At 46.8% G+C, this 16,185-nt stretch overlaps 1 protein-coding gene across 2 annotated transcripts; it reads right to left on the bottom strand.

The window, feature by feature from the left end:
• Positions 1–1,460: 1,460 nt before the first annotated feature.
• Positions 1,461–15,773, bottom strand: LOC123366304 (cystatin-A5-like). Of its 2 annotated transcripts, none has more exons than XM_045009619.1 (4): positions 15,571–15,773; positions 13,852–13,942; positions 6,549–6,656; positions 1,461–1,705 (listed from the first exon to the last, which is right to left on the bottom strand). In XM_045009619.1, the coding sequence occupies exons 2-4, from the start codon at positions 13,915–13,917 to the stop codon at positions 1,571–1,573; spliced, it is 309 nt and encodes a 102-aa protein (XP_044865554.1). In that variant the 5' UTR covers positions 13,918–13,942; positions 15,571–15,773; the 3' UTR covers positions 1,461–1,570. The 2 variants fall into 2 exon arrangements, with proteins under 2 accessions (XP_044865554.1, XP_044865547.1); XM_045009612.1 differs by having other exon boundaries at positions 15,574–15,773.
• Between the last annotated feature and the right edge of the window lie 412 nt (positions 15,774–16,185).

Genomic DNA, 16,185 nt, shown 5'->3' with positions numbered 1-16,185 from the left:
GTTTCCATTGTTGAAGCTAATAGCATTGTCCAGTCAGTTGATGCTGGTGTGGGTTTGTTCTAGAGAGAGTTTGCTGGATGGGTGATAGCTGTTAACATTGTGGTGGAAATCTATGAGGGAGCTCAGGTCATCTGTCCAGAGGATGAAAATGTCATTAGTGTATTTCAGGTATAACATTAGTTTTGAGTTGCATTCTTCCAGAACTCATTCCTCAAGGTGGTCCATGAAGAGGCTGGCATATTGGGCGGGGCCGGGGGAGGGGAGAGAAATCCCACTACCCACAGCTATTTATATGGTTTGGACAGTAATTGTTGTTAAATATGAAGGTGTTGTGGGTAAGGATAAAATGGATGAGCTTGTTGATGTGTGTTGGGTGCATTTCTGAGTGTTGTGCATTATTCTGTAAGTATTTGAGACAGGCAGGGATACCATCATGGTGAGGGGATGTTGGTGTATTAGGGAGGTGGTATCCAGAGTGGCAAGAATGGTGTTCTGAGGGAGATTATTAATGTTGCAGAGTTTCTGGAGGAACTTGGTGCTGTTTTGGAAGAAGCTTGCAGTGGTGAGTGGATTGAGGATGGTTTCTATGAGTCCTGATTTTGCTTGAGTGAGAACGCCATTGTCAGATACGCGAGATCTTCCTGGGTTCCCCTGTTTGGGTATTTTGGGAAGCCCGTAGAAGTTCCACGGGGAGGGTTTGTGGGGGATGAGATTATAGAGCTTTTCTTGGAGTTGTTTGGGGAAAGATTTGACAGTGTCTTTAAATTCCTGTGTGAATTATGGTGTGGGGTCATTTTTAAGTTCTTTATAATAGATTAAAAGAACAGGAGTACTTGTGGCACCTTAGAGACTAACACAAGTACTCCTGTTCTTTTTGCAGATACAGACTAACACGGCTGCTGCTCTGAAACCTGTCATTATAATAGATAGTTTAAGAGACTTGTCTATTGATCGTGCGGTCACAGTTATCGTGATTAGGGACTACAATAGTGCCCTTTGTCTACCAGTTTGATCCCTCTCTGGTGTTTAGATTTCAGGGACTATCCCCTGGGTGGTACATAGACTGCGGTGGATGCAATGCATGTTTGAGGATTTCAGAGTTGATTTTTATTCCTGAAGCAATCGATGTAATGATCCAGTGTGGGGTGTCCGGTTAGATGACTGTTTTTCTTATGACTGCAGTGAGGATGTGGCAAGTGGGGATGTGAAAGATTTACTTAAGGCAGAGCTGGTGGAAAAATTCTTCTAGTTTTCTAGGTTACTATTATTAGCAGAAAGCAGCAAAGTAGGAGAATGGGAGAGTCAAGCACATGGACTAAGCAGATTCTAAGAGAGGCATGTTTTGGGGAAATGCAGTGCTGAACTGTTCGTTCCTTGCAGGCCCATTGTCAGTTAGCAGCAGTTACTTACTGCTGGAATGAAGACAGACCTTCTGTTACATGCAGCATGGAAACACAAACTTAGTTTTCAAAATCAGTTACATTTTATTTTCGTTCATGTATTGGCACTGGTTGTATGAGCTGGGAGTCTGCAGAAAGAGCAACAGAAGAGCCCGTCCCAAGCATCTCAATCAAAATGGCTCCAGTGGATCATCTTTGGTTTTGTTCAGCTGATACTTCTTGAGTTCTGGATCCACTGGGGTAGCAATAACCATTTGTACCACATACAAGTGTACACACTCATCAGTGCTGTTGCTGACGGAGACCTGAAAGACAAGGAGAATGGGACAGCCATGGACTAAGCACATTCCAATGAAAGGATGTTTGGGGAGATGCAGTGCTGAACCTTTGAATAGCTACAAAATAAGAACTAACTCCCACCCACTCTCCTTCAATAGCTGTAGAGACTGTTTCCATTTCCTACTACGTGTGATCAGTGACAAGTCTTTGTGCCTATGTGAGTGTGTTCCTCACGATCAGTGGAAGTAAAAATGTTATCCCCATTCACGAGGTCAAATTCAATGCTGCCATAAGAATGTGCCACTTCCATTGGTTGCTCTGGGAGTAGCACCTGTTTATCCTTGGGCTGAATTGAGGCCACAGTCTTTATACCCCCAAAGTTATCCTTTCCACTCAGCCCCTTCATCTTCTGCTCTTTGCACATAAACCCAAAAGTTTTCAATCAGTTTTTCCTAAGGCAAACTCTCATTGACTTCAATCAGATCTCTGGTAATGAACAAATTAACCCTTTTTTTCTCCAAGAAGGCCATATCAGTTTTCAAAGCCACTCAGGAAAGAGCAAAGAAAGTTTGAAAAAAGGAGATATAAGAAGTCAGTTGATGAAAGGCAGGGAAGAGGAAGGAGGCACGTAGTGGGAAGAAACCCTCCTGTTGGATTTCCCAAGGTCTAAGAGGGTCTGTCTGAGTTTACAGAATGGGCTGAAGACTTATTTGGAATACTTGTCTGGCTACCGACCATACTGAAAGCACCCCACCACCAGAGGGGAAATCAAGGTATAGATGACTGGATGCTGGGATTAGGTAAAACACCCCTCTCACATGAGCTAGGTGAAATATTTTTCGGACTAATATTTTATTCACCAAAAATGCCATTTCAAATCTACCAAAACTGTTTGTGTCAATTTTGACTGTCAGTCAAATCAAAAAATATTTTTTAACTGGTGACAAACTGTTTCAATATTTCCAAAATGATTCTTTTTGATTTTGGGGGACAGATTCACAAAATGGCCAGAGGAGGAGATGGTGGTATCCCACCTTATCACTTTTAGTCCAGTGGTTGGGAGTAGTCATGTGTAAGGCTACGTTTTAGTCACAGGTATTTTTAGTAAAAGTAATGGACAGGTTATGGGCAGGAAACAAAAATTCATGTCCCCTGACTTGTGTATGTGGGGGGGGCGGCTTGGGGGGAAAGCCCTGGGGGCACCGCGGATGCTGGAGGGGCACAGCCTGGTGGGTGGCTGCTGAGGGTGCTTGGAGGGGCGCAGTTCAGGGGGCACAGCGGGTGCTGGGGTGGAGGGTTCATGGGGCTGTGGTAGGCTCCCTAGCTGGCTCCCGAGCTCCATGTGCTACCTCACTCTGCCCCAAGCCTTGGTGCTGCAGCTCCCATTGGCTGGGAATCACAGCAATGGGAGCTGCGAGGGTGATGCCTGCCAGCTGAGGCAGCACATGGAGCTAGGGGCTGAGGGAGGGGATTTCCTGTAGTTCTTCTGGGGAGCCCCCCTCGGTAAGCACTGCTCCTCACCCAACCTCCAGCCCTGAGCCCCTCCACACCCAAACTCCTGCTGCTGCGGAGTGGTGGGGAGCAAGACTGCAGCAGCAGCAGCTGGTGCTACCGGCCTAGGGGCTCCATGAGCTGCTCAGGCGGCCCCCGGCCAAGCACCCAAGCCGCTGCAGAAGTCATGGAGGTCACAGAATCCATGACTTCTGTGAGCTGCATGACAAACGCGGATCCTTACTCACCTGGGATTTGGATGACCTGGGTTCAATATGATCCTCATCTGATGTACTGGGTCTCCTGTTTCTCAGCAGAGTGCTCAAACCGGTGGGATATGAGTAGAGTTGCCAAATGTCTACTCACACAAACCCAAATACCTTGCCTTGCCACCAGCCCTGTCCCTTCCCTGAGGCTCTGCCCATTCCCCGCCCCTTCTCCAAGGCCCCACCCCAATCACTTTATTTCCCCCACCCCCTGTTGCTCATTCACCTTCACCCTCGGTCACTTTCAATGGGTTGGGGTGTGGGAGGGGGTGTGAGCTCTGGGCTGGGGCAGAGGGGTTCAGAGTGTGAGAGGGGGCTGAACCTGGGGCAGAGGGTTGGGGTGCAGGAGGGGGTTCATGGTGCAAGATCTCGGAGGTAGTTTGAGTGCTGGAGACGGCTCAGGGCTGGGGGAGGGGGTTGGGGTGCAGGAGGTGGTTGTGTTCTGGGAGGGAGTTTGGTTGTGGGAGGGGGCTCAGGGCTGAGGCATGGGGTTGGGGTGCAGAAGGGAGTTTGGGGTGCTGTCTCTGGGAGGGGGCATCTAGGGTGGCCACTGACGCATCCCCAGAATACCAGGCCGTCTGGTACTTCGGGGATAGCGTGGACCCGCCCCCACCTGCGTGACAGAGGATGCCATTTTAAAGAGTATGCTGCCCCACTCCCATGTCCTCCTGCGTCACATGTGTGGTGTGTGTGAGGTCACGCCAGCAGGGGCAGAGCAGCGTGCTCTTCAAAATGCATCCTCTGCCCAGTGCAGCGTGAAACCAGACAGACCCACATCCAGTTTTACATCTGTACAGGACAGGGGATAAAACCTTGGGGAAGGAAAAAACAGAACTGTCTGGCTTATAACTGGACCAATGGCTTGCCTAGCACCACAGTTACCTGTTCGGTGAAATCTGCACAGCTCAAGTATTTGATTATGATGCACTCAGGGGTGGCTCCAGGCCCCAGCATGCCAAGTGTTTGATAATTTAGTTTGATACCATCCTGTCTGGCAAGAACTCACTTATCAATAGCTGGGATGTAAAATCCTCATTTCTGTATTGTTCTATCAGTGTAGTCTCCACTTCCCTATTGTTTTCTGTAATCTCTGTCTGGTTCTGTAATTGTTTGTGTCTGCTGTATAATTAATTTTGTTGGGTGTAAACCAATTAAGGTGGTGGGATATAATTGGTTAAATAACCATGTTACTACATGTTAGGATTGGTTAGTTAAATTTCAGTAAAATAATTGGTTAAGGTATAGCTCGAGGGTTCTCAAATTGCGGATCGGGACCCCTTAGGGGGTCATGAGGTTATTATGTGGGGGGTCGTGACCTGTCAGCCTCCACCCCAAACCCCACTTTGCCACCAGCATTTTTAATGGTGTTAAATATATAAACAAGTGTTTTTAATTTGGGGGGGGGAGTGTCACACTCAGAGGCTTGCTATGTGAAAGGGGTCACCAGGACAAAAGTTTGAGAATCACTGGTATAGCTAAACAAAACCCAAGTTTTACTATATAGTCTGCAGTCAATCAGGAAGTAAGGGGGGGAATGGGAACAAGGAATGGGGGTGGGGGAATTGAAATCATGTTTTGCTAAGGAGGAGGGAATAGGAACAGGAAAGGGGAACAGGGACATAGGCAAGGCTCTGTGGTGTTAGAGCTGGGAAGGGGGACACTGAGGAAGGAAACTGAACTCATGCTTGCTGAAAGTTCACCCCAATAAACATCAAATTGTTTGCACCTTCGGACTTCCGGTATTGTTGCTCTCTGTTCATGCGAGAACGACCAGGGAAGTAAAAGGGTGAAGAAATAAGCCCCCTAACATAGTCTACACTGTAAACTCATTGAGACAGGGACTTAGCCACTTACTGTGTATCTGTTCAGTGCTGACCTGGCTGAGCCAGGCCTCCAGGAAAAATAAATACCACAATAATGAAAGGCTTAATGCACTCATCTGTAGACGCATGTCTACACAACAAAGAAAAATCTGTGACTGGCCCGTGCCAGCTGACTCAGGCTCCCAGGGCCCGGGCTGTGGGAGGTGTAGACTTCTGGGCTCAGGCTGGAGCCTGAGCTCTGGGACCTCCCACCTCGCAGGGTCCTAGAGCCCAAGCTCTAGCTCAAACCTCAAGCCCAGACATTAGTTATGAAACAGCCCCGCAGCCCAAGCCCTGCGAGCCCGAGCCGGCTGGCACGGGCCAGCCACAGGTGTTAGTTGCTGTGTAGACGTACCCCAGGAGGCCTTGGTGAGTTACCACATACCCAACTATTGGCTGTTTCTGCAGCGAGGTGAACTTGTGAGTACTACAGTGAACCTCCTCTGTATTTTTCTTTTTTTTTTTGGCCTAAAGCAGGTAAATACACAGCACCTGCCTTGGCAGAGCAGTGTCCTTACCCAGATAGCTTGTGCTGGGAGATTCAGGGCCAGGTTGACAAAGGGGCTCAGGAGCCTAAGGAGTTTAAGTCCAATGTTTAAGCACCACTGGTATTCACAAAACCCCCACTCAGCTACCACCTAATGCTGGAGGTGCCTACATTCCCTGAACACCTACATTTTTGCTGTAATTTTTGCTAGTTGCCTAAGTTTTTGCCACTGGCCATGTGCACTCCTGTCTCAGGCAGGTGCCTAGACACCTAACTCACAGCAAACCTGCAGCGGGATTCTCATATGAGGCTTTGCCCTGCCTATCTTACCTGCAGGGTCTGATCCAGTAGGTGTGCTCAGAGCACACCTGACACCAGAAAAAATAAAGAAGGCAATAACCTCCCTTATGACCTTTAGCCCAGGGGTAAGGGCACTCACCTGGGCCATGAGAGACCCCATTCAGGTCCCCCTTCTGCATGACAAGACAAAGGGAGTTGGTCCTGGGTCTTCTACCTGTCAGCTGAATGTCCTAACTCCTGGGCTATGGGGTAGTCTGAGGCAGGGGGGCACTTTGACTCTCCCATTGAAGCTGTTCACACGAGAGATAGTCCCTACCTTGATTAAAACTTAAATTGGCCCTTTCCCTGCAATGTTTGATCATTATTTCCTGTCTCAAGCCACTCCAAATGACATCTAAGTTCTTCTGCAGGTAGAACACTTGACAAAATCCCTCACTTCTTCCATCCTACATTGAATACTGACCTTAATGAGGTAGTGGCTTGCACCAACTATGTTTTTCAGATATCTATACTGGTTGGCTACAAAGACTCGATATGTCTTGTCCACTTTCTTTTCCAGCTGTGGCTTCACCTATAGAAAAATGAAAGAGGGTTAGATGGTGTAATGGGATCAGCATATCCTTTCTCGTCATATGTCCACTTCCTCAGTTTCCCCCTCTCAGAATGCACATAGACTTAAAGGCAGCATACAGCATTTCCCTTCTTGGACCTTGCTTATTAAATAAACAACTCAACTTAGATCTTTCAGCCTTATTCCCTAGGCTCAACATTTCCTTCTAACCAGGCTTCACAGCCCTGTGAAAACTAGGATTGCTGCCTGGCCTTTCCTGAAAGTCTCTTTCACCTGAAGCTCCTGCTTTCTGCAAACATTTCTCCCCAAAAACCCTTGTCCATCCAATGACCTCAGTCTGTCAGGTCCAGCTCCCTCTTAAAGGAGGCACCACCTCCAGTTTGCCATCACATGACACTTGGGCACTGTGACATAGAGACCCGTTGGTGCCAACTGTCAAAGGGTTCACTGTTCTTTACAAGCAACTCCTGTCTCAGACCTGACAAACTCACTACACCTAACACACTGCTTTCATGGTATTCATCCATGAAGGATAGCATGGATGAAAACTTGTAATTGATCAATACCCATAAGCACTGTAAGATGTGTGTGACGGGGTGGACTAGGCCTTGAGGCCCTCTGTTGGAGGTCTTGTGGTCCTGCCACCCCCAGAAAAGGGCAGTAGAGAGGTCCTCCAAGCTCCCTAGAGCAGCTGTGTGGGAAGCAGCCAATCCAGGCCCATCAGGTCAATATAAGAAGAGCTGCAGGGCCAGCATGAGTTCTGTACCTTGCTAGAATTGGAGGAGTGTGGCTGGTGTGTGGCTGGCTGAGGGAGCTGCAGCACCATGGGGAAGGTAGTGCTGCCAGAAGCCAGGGAGAGCAAGATGGAACCTGAGCTGGTTGTGCAGGTTCCATCAGGACAAGGTGCTGAGGTAAGGGTGAAGATGGTGCAGGGCTGCAGGAAAGTGGCCCAGGGAATTAGAGCAGCAGTGTGATTTAGATAAAGGGACACAGCAGACAGCTGCTATCTAAAGGGTCCTTGGTCTGGGACCTGGAGTAGTGGGTGGGCTTGGGTCTCCCTCCCGCCTGCCCATTAGCCACAGTGGGGAAGTGGCCTGGACATTGAGGCACCCCCGGGGGGGAGAACTGTACTGGCCCAGCTGGAGAGTTGTGGCTGGAAAGGCCCTAAGGGGGCAAAGACACTGGCTCAAGGGGAGGAGCCCTGGGGCACTGACCTAGTCCAGAGCAGGGGCAAACTGAGAGAGACCCCTGTTGTACTTGTACTCTGAAAGGGGTTTGCTTTGCTTTATCTCACCCAGGTTGGTCATGACTTGGCCGGAGGGCTGAGTCACTGAAGACTAACCACAAACAGAGAGTGCAGGCACACATGCTTGGCTGGGGGCGCTTATGAGAGGTGAGTGTGACTCTGTTGCAGGGTGATATTTAAGGAATAATGTAACTATATTGAAAAGTATGCCCTTATGGTCAAGGAGGTAAAGTGAGTCACCAGGCAATAATATGTCTCAGTCATGGCCAATACAAGCAGGAGGGAGTTGTTTGTCCTGAGCTAGCCAATTATAACTTTCATTACTCATTGTCTTCTGTGGCACCAACCCAGAAAAGCAATGGGAAATCATCAAAGACAAACTATAAGTATCAAAACCACTAGCAAGTGAAAAGGAACAATATGCTAGTGAGTGGATCACCCCGTCTGTGGATAAAGACAAAACACTGATCCAGTAGATCACAGGGTAGAGAAAGACACTCTGCAACCATTCACTGAGGTGGCACCTTGATGAGTGGGGGAGCTTCCTGGAAGTCTGGCTCTTTGGGGCTAGCTAATTCTGCAAAGGACTGAACTGTGGGGTGAGAATCTACTCTATTAGATAGGCAAGGTAACTGTTAACAAGTGTTTTGCATGTTATGATTTTTGTTTTATATAGAACTACTTGTACCCATCACTCACGCTTGTTTCTCTTTGAATCTGTTCTTCCTTCAATAAATGTTCTTTACTTTTACTGTAAGTGAACTCAATTGCTAGGTGTGCTACAGGAGCTGTCATATAAGGTAAACCTGGGGTCCACTGTTCCTTCTGGAATGGAGGAACTGGGATTTCTGTGGGTATCCAGGGATCGGGGCTGGCTAGCACAGGGGGACACTTTGAAGGGATTCAGGGACTCGGTGCACTTAATGTCAATCTGCAGGGCAAAGGCAGGGCTGGCACAGCCCAGAGGAGAGCGCCTGAGTGGCTGCCAGGCTGGTTGTGTTAGGAGCTAACACCCAGCTGGCAAAGGCAAGACTCTCTTGCACTGGAAGCAGGTTTGGGTAGATGTGTTTATGCAGGGGAATAACTTTAAACACTGGAATTTTAAAACTTATTCAGTACCAGTACTTCAAAATATGTGGCATGAAGAGTGCTACCTATTGTAACATACAGCTGAAGGGAAGGGAAGTTTGGGGCTCATCAGTGAATTGACAGTGACATTATCAATAACCTTTTCCCAGGTTAGGGAATGATTCTCAAACTTTTGTACTGGTGACCCCTTTCACATAGCAAGCCTCTGAGTGCAACCCCACCCCCATACATTAAAAACACTTTATAAATGCTGGAGGCAAAGTGGGGTTTGGGGTGGAGGCTGACAGCTAACGACCCCACATAATAACCTCACAATCCCAAGGGGTCCTGTTCCCCAGTTTGAGAACCCCTGGTTTAGGACAACTGCACCTGCATTCCCTCATTGTGTCCACCAAGGGCACCCACTCTACGGGGGAAGAGGGGCAGCTCCTCAGCTGTCACGTCTCTTGGGCAGACCCATGTCTCTCTCCCTCCTGACCAACGTGTTCAGGCTGCACAGCTTCTTGCACTATGCTGTGATACCTCCAGGAAGCCAGAGTGCCTAACCAGCCCAGCACCTGTGCTGCTTTCTCTCCACAGGCTATGAACAGTAGAGTGCCAGCAGTGACAGGTTACCCCACAGCTCTTTCTAAGCAGGCACATTTATTCTTAAGGTAAAAACATTACACAGAAAACACAATAAAAACCCAAACACATTCTAGAAAACTTGCCCGAGGTCACCCCAGCTCTACCCTAGGGCTCTAGTAGGTTAAGCCCTTGCACAAGGATTGCATGTCCCCTCCCCCCCTCCTGGCCTTAGGGACCAGACCTTCTGCCTTTGCTGGATAAGGAAAAGGCCCCAAGTCAGTTAAAACTCAGGCTATTTCTTTGTCTGTTGGGCTCTGGAGAATCCAGTTTGTATCAGTAAATGCAAACTTCTTTCCAACTGGTGGTACCTCTCTGGAGGTGTCGCAACCTGAGTGGATTTGCCTAAGCACTCTCCAGTCTTCTTAGTTCCTTGAGGGCTGTGATTCACCTCCCCCATGGGATTATGTACAATCCCTGAATTGTACATAAACTTTTACATTTTTAATACAATGAACGCCTAAAATACTTAAACATAATTCCATGAGGTTAGTCCCAGTTAGTGTCGTATCTGTCCCAACTATGTCACACATTTCCCTAAGATACCTGTGATCACCCTCACCTGATGGGGGTCATTGGAGTGCTGTGGTACATCAACCCTTCTCAGATACAGAACTTGTTTGCACACCAGATGTACCATGTCTCAGAGGAAAGCATTAAAGAAACTTCAGCTGTCAAGCACCATGGGCTGCAACAGCTACAGAGTCTCAAAGCTCTGACCTGCAGCACCAATGAAATACTAATGTATTAAGGCTGCCAGAAAAGGCTGCAAATACCCTGGGCTCACTAGTTTAAACAGTTCCTATTAACAATAACAGAGTAGTTCCCAGTTTAACTCTTGGTGTGTTTAGGGAGGGTGGGCAGTTCCCAAGAAGTTAGTGTGCAATCTGAACATCTTAATGCATTCATGCAGTAGAGGTAATTGGTCGGAGTTCAGTTCTGTGGTCTGTCTCATTAGGGCAGAGGTGAAAGTAGCCGCTACACCATACTGGACCAGCTTTCCCAGATGGCAATTTAAAGGGCCTGGGGCTCCACTGCGGTGGCGGCTGGGAGCCCCATGTCCTTTAAATTGCTGCCAGAGCCGCCAGCTGCCACTGCTGCCCCAGGGCTCCAGCAGCAGGCCTTGGGTGGTGATTTAAAGGATCTGGGGCGCTAAAGCCCTCACCCCTTCTGTTTGAGGCCCTGCCCCCTACTCAGGACTCCAGAGTACCAGTAAGTCCTTTAAGTTACTTTCACCCCTGCATTAGGGGCTGCTCTGCATTGCGCTTCCACACTGATGCAGCATCTTTTGTGTGAGCATGTGACTCTGGAACAGTTTCAGCTCTGTGTCAGTGTCAGCTCTGGAGCAGCTGTTCTGATGCCTAACAGATGTAGGACATGGGGGTTTAATACATAAGACATTCCTGAACAAATGTTGGTGGTGGTTTCTGGACTCAGTTAGGCGTAGGGTGGACATGAAGGTAACACTCAGGGGTCTATGAGAGGACCTGTCCCAAGGCGATGGGACTAGGGCTGTTGGGGGTCAGATTCACCAGGAATCTTAGGCACCCTGCTGACTAGTGGAATTCTTAGCCCTGAGTTAAGCACCCAGGTTTCCTGTACACTGTATGGGGAAAAGGATTCCCAGAAGCCAGCAGAGTGGGGAGCCATCTAAGTTAGCCAGAAGTAAAATGGAGAGAAAAGTGACAGGGCTTAGGTCCCAGCTCCAGAAAGATACTTAGGCACCTGACTGACAGGTTGGAGAGAGGCGCCCATCTCTGGTTGGGATTCGTGCTTTCAGATTGCCCATGAAAAGTGCTTTGTACCTCCTGAGGAAATCAGAGTTAAAATCCTTCCTCTCAGAAGGACTGAAGAGCAAAGCATCTTCTCTATTTGCTGTTATTTTAATTGTCTGCTTTGGAGCCTCTTTTAGGAGCATTTAGATACTACAATGATGTCCCACATAGCAACAGCACTACAGATGTGGAAACTGAGGCAGAGAGCGCTGAAGTGACTTCCCAAAAGTCAGCCCTGTGAGTCTGTGGCTGACACAGGAATCGCATCTGATGACTACCAATCCCAGTGCACTAACCACTGACCCATTATGATTCCCAGTTAGCTAATGAATGAACTTTCACCATTTATTTAAAAACACTTAGTCAGTAAAGGCAATAAATGTATTTTAGCCAATCATCAATGACATTTGTCTGTTGGCAGCTGGTCTCCCTTTCCATAAAGAGGTGCCTGAAGAAGGGTGAGGTCAGAGCCACCACACGTTTGCTAGTCCGCAATCTGGTGGTCAGAGTCTCATAGCTGCTAAAGAATCCTGGGGAGTTCTGAGTTGCTAATAGGCATTTGTGAGTCAAATACTGTTCAATATCTACACAGCACACACAGATTTTATGCAAGGGCGGGGCCAGAAAGGAGAACCAGAACTCCTGAGTTCTTTCTCCTCATCCAAGCACAAGGTAAGTTTCACCTTCTAGAAAATAAAGAGCAATGAATAATTTTGTTTACATTTTTAAAGATGACTGAACAGGTGTGTGCTTTAAAGCACTCAAAGTGCATGACACCTGAACTACTTTCAGGAAAGTATCCTACATATCTGCGCTCTGGAGGCTATATTGTGCTCTCAATTAACAGGGGAGTAAATTTAAAACCCCGGTTGACCCCTGTGTGAATTAAAGCAGAATCTGACTTGAAAATTCACCATTTGCCCCATATTTGTGGCCACTGAAAACTAAGTATTGCAGCCTCATTCCTGACACATGCTGGGTGCACATTTCAACTTGGATTATAAAATCTTTCGGACACTCTGTTAGGTTTCAACAGTGAGTGCACATACACCAGCAGTAACATATTGTAGGTCTCTAGTGTCTTTCGAGGGAGACTCTCAATGTACCTGACAAACATGAGCTAATTAAACCTCACGGCTCCCATGTGAGGAAGGGAAGTGTTATTCACTTCCCGTTTTACAGCTGAGAAAACTGAGCCAGGCAGACCCAGGGTGTTTGCCCTATGCCCCCTGGAGCCTGAACAACCTTCAAGGGGCCCTAAATCATTGTCAGAAAAGCCAAAATTATAAATCACAGGAAAATACTGACATAGTAACCAACTTTCCTAAAATCCAAGATTTTCCAGGGATCAGACAAGCCCCTGGACTCCTAGAAGGTTATTTGTTTACAGGGCCCCCAAATACCCACTCCCCTCCTCTGCCCCCCAGTAATGGGACCCTAGAGCCGGCCCTGGCACCAGGAACAAAAGCCTGACTCCCTGGCCTGCTCTGTATTAGCAAATGGGACCTCCAATTCACTGCCAGTGCAGCTCCACTAGCCCAAGTACCAGTGTAGGCAGAACACTGATATTTTTACTGCCCTGTCAGCCAGTTCTGTACAGATCAGGGTGCGATGACACACTTATAAAGACACCTAAAACCCTGTCTGCACAAGTGCTTCTACCACTGCTACTATCAGTGGAACTGCTCTGGTAGTTAATTAGACAGTCCCGACAGCTTCAGATGCCAGTACTGACCACTAGACCTTGCTGTCTTTCATATATTGCTGTCGGGACTGTCTCTACAGCAACCAGAAGACTGGAAAGCAGAGGGTCAGAAGACTGGAAGAAAAGTAATGTTGTGCCAATATTTAAAAAGGATAAATGGGATAACCCAGCAATTATAGGCCTGCCAGTCCGATATCGATAGTGGGCAAGATATTGGAGTGGCTGATATGGGACTCGATTAATAAAGAGTTAAAGGAGGATAATATACTTAATGCCAATTAATGAGGCTTTATGGAAAATATCAAGTCAGTATGACAGGATCTGTCTTTTTATGATGAAATTATAAATTTGGTTGATAAAGGTAATAGCATTGATGTAATAGACTTAGACTTCTGTACCGCGCTTGATATCACATGACATTTCAATTAAACTAGAATGATACAAAATTAACATGGCCACATCAAACGGATTAAAAGAATGAACAGTTCTATGCCTGTGCTATACAGTATGTCAAACTAGATGGTCCCTTCTGGCCTTGGCGGATACGAACCTACGAATTTTCACGGACTTGAGTTAGCACAGTCACTTTTAAAGCATGCTTCTAATCAATCAAGAGGGCTTCCATTTTCAGTGCTGAATATTGGATTTTAAAGAAAGTTGTAGCTTCGCTCTCTAATTTCTCTAGAATTTGCTTTAAAGACGTATACTTTTGTTGTATTTGTTTCTGTTGTTCATCTTTCATCGCATGCCACTCACCTTGTCAGCAATTTCTTGGATTTCTTGCACAGGCAAAGGCTCCGACCAGCTATCTTCTGATGACATGTTGGGAAACGCTGACAAGGAAGATCTAGAGCAAATGTGATCAGAGAATAGTCAAAGATTTGATATTATGTAGTCAGGTAGTCCTGTGATTTGTACATGTGGCGTTTACCATCATCAGGTTTGAGGAGGGGAGAGAAGGGAAGAAAGGAACAACACAAAACAAAAGCAAAATTTTAATCTTTTTAATAGTGAGGGAAAGAGCATTTTAAATATCACTGTGTAAAGTGCTCTGTAGACGTGGGAAAAGCAGAGGAAAAAAAACCCACCCAACTCCCATAGTTATGGTAATTGGTTCAGCCTGAGATGTTAATTTCTGAATTTAGCACTAGTTTGAACACATGTAATGAGTGGGTGACTGTTCTTGTGCTTAGGGAAGTGATTGTAAACACTGAGCTACACCCAACTATATCCAAACTTTAGCCTTAAAACTACCACACGTTCTCATTGCAGCAATTCCTCTTTAACTTAAACTGTGGTTTTCTCTATATCCTTAGATAGGCAAAGGCAGCAGGCCTTTTACTGTAATGATTTTATTTCTCTATTTTTCATTATAAAGCAGAAAGATTTTTCCACCTCTCTAAAGGACAGATAAGAATGCTGGTATATGCTGCCTCCTTACCTCTTCCCACCCTCCTGTTCCCCCCGTGTTGTAGTTTTTATTTGCAGAAATATGACCAACCCTTCAAAAGGAGCATGCAGGGAAATTTCTCTCAAACTTTTTACAAAACCTATGGACACTTAGTAATTAGACTTTTTTGTTTTCAGTTTTGGGACCCAAAATAATCTTCTTTTTCTGCATAATTCCTTTAGCATTTGTCTCACTGGTAGACTCCCATGAAAGAGGTGCCTAATCTTTAGAACAATTTCCCTTATTCCATTTACTCAAAGTACTGTATTTCTTCACAGCCCTCTATTTTTTTTTATATATATATATATATATATATATATAATATTGGAAATTAGCACTGTAGCAGAGGCCTCTTAATTTTAGTAAAGTTTTTGAAGGACAGATAAATTTAAAGGAATATTTTAGCAAAATATACAACACATGCCTACCCTCTCTTCCGCTCTATTTCCCTCAAACAATTCAGCATGCATTCAAGCCAACTTGTGTCCTTTTTGATAGATAAACCATTGGAAACACACATTCAAAATAGCTGTATATTATTAGTAGTGGCTTAGAGAGGTTCCTCCCCGTCAGCCACGGAGGGAGGCCACACCACCTTGCTGCACCACCTACAGCTGAGGCCAAAGGATGGGGGATTAGCATGCTAAGTGTCAGCAAAGAGTCTAGGGCCCTGGCCTTTGGGGTGCGGCAGAGCAATTGGCAGTCTTTAGCCCAGCTGCCTGACTGGGACAGACACCAAACACAGTCAGGCTAAAGCCCTGTGGATGGGGTAGAGCAGTAGCAGCCTATGGCCCAGCTCTCTGGTTGGGGCAGACAGCGGAGAAACACAGGCCATCTGGCCTAAGGTCATTAGGCACCACCTTAGGAGTGGGGTTGGCAGCAGGGGGTAGTGGGACCCTGGCCCACCCTACTCCATCAGGTCCCAGCAAGGAATCCCGCCACTGGGTCAGTGGGGATCCTGTGGAAACATGCTGACTGTGGTTTCAGCAACACAACCAGACTTTCCCTGGATTACTTTCTACCACTACCTATTCGTAGGGCTTCGTTGCTCCTGGGCCCTCAGTCTCCTTTGGGTACACGGCACCCAGCAGCTCCTCGGGATACTCGGCCAATGGCAGCCTTAGCAGCTCCCCTTCCTCGGGGTCCTGCTCCACAGGCAGTGGTTAGCACAGCTCAGTCTCTGGTGTAGAGGCCAGCAGCAAAGTAGAGGCGTCTGGCTCAACTTAGCTGGAGGTCCTGCCTTTTATACTTTCTGTTCTGTCCCTCTGCTTCTGGCATGAGGGGCAGGTCCTGCCTGCCTCCACCCACTAGAGGGTGGGGAGTGGTTCCTCCCTGTCAGCCTTGGAGGGAGGCCACTCCACCTCACTATGTATCTTATAGATAAGTCACCCATTCACACACACACATTTGTATTTGTTCAGCATTATTTTATACCAAACATGCACATACACAAAGTCTAACTTAAAAGAAATCTAACTATGTACAATTGGCTAATACACCCCATGTAGACAAAATGAAGGTTTTGTTTAAACTGTTTTCTGTAAAACAGTTGATTACACATTTTTTTAAATCAGGGATAAGGTTACTGCTATTCTTCATAGAGATATTATGATATGATTATGGCATAATTATGATGTATT

Source organism: Mauremys mutica, chromosome 1, assembly GCF_020497125.1.
Source record: "Mauremys mutica isolate MM-2020 ecotype Southern chromosome 1, ASM2049712v1, whole genome shotgun sequence".
Taxonomy (NCBI): Eukaryota; Metazoa; Chordata; order Testudines; family Geoemydidae; genus Mauremys; species Mauremys mutica.
The sequence above is the reverse complement of the archived record's forward strand: the minus strand, read 5'-3'. Positions and strand labels throughout refer to the sequence as shown.

Excerpts from the sequence above, each read along its gene's own strand:
- LOC123366304 (XM_045009619.1), bottom strand. The coding sequence starts at position 13,917 with ATGTCATCAGAAGATAGCTGGTCGGAGCCTTTGCCTGTGCAAGAAATC. Across the intron at positions 6,657-13,851 it reads TCCAAGAAATTGCTGACAAG|GTGAAGCCACAGCTGGAAAA; the intron begins GTGAGTGGCATG and ends ATTTTTCTATAG. Across the intron at positions 1,706-6,548 it reads CAAGCCACTACCTCATTAAG|GTCTCCGTCAGCAACAGCAC; the intron begins GTCAGTATTCAA and ends CTTGTCTTTCAG.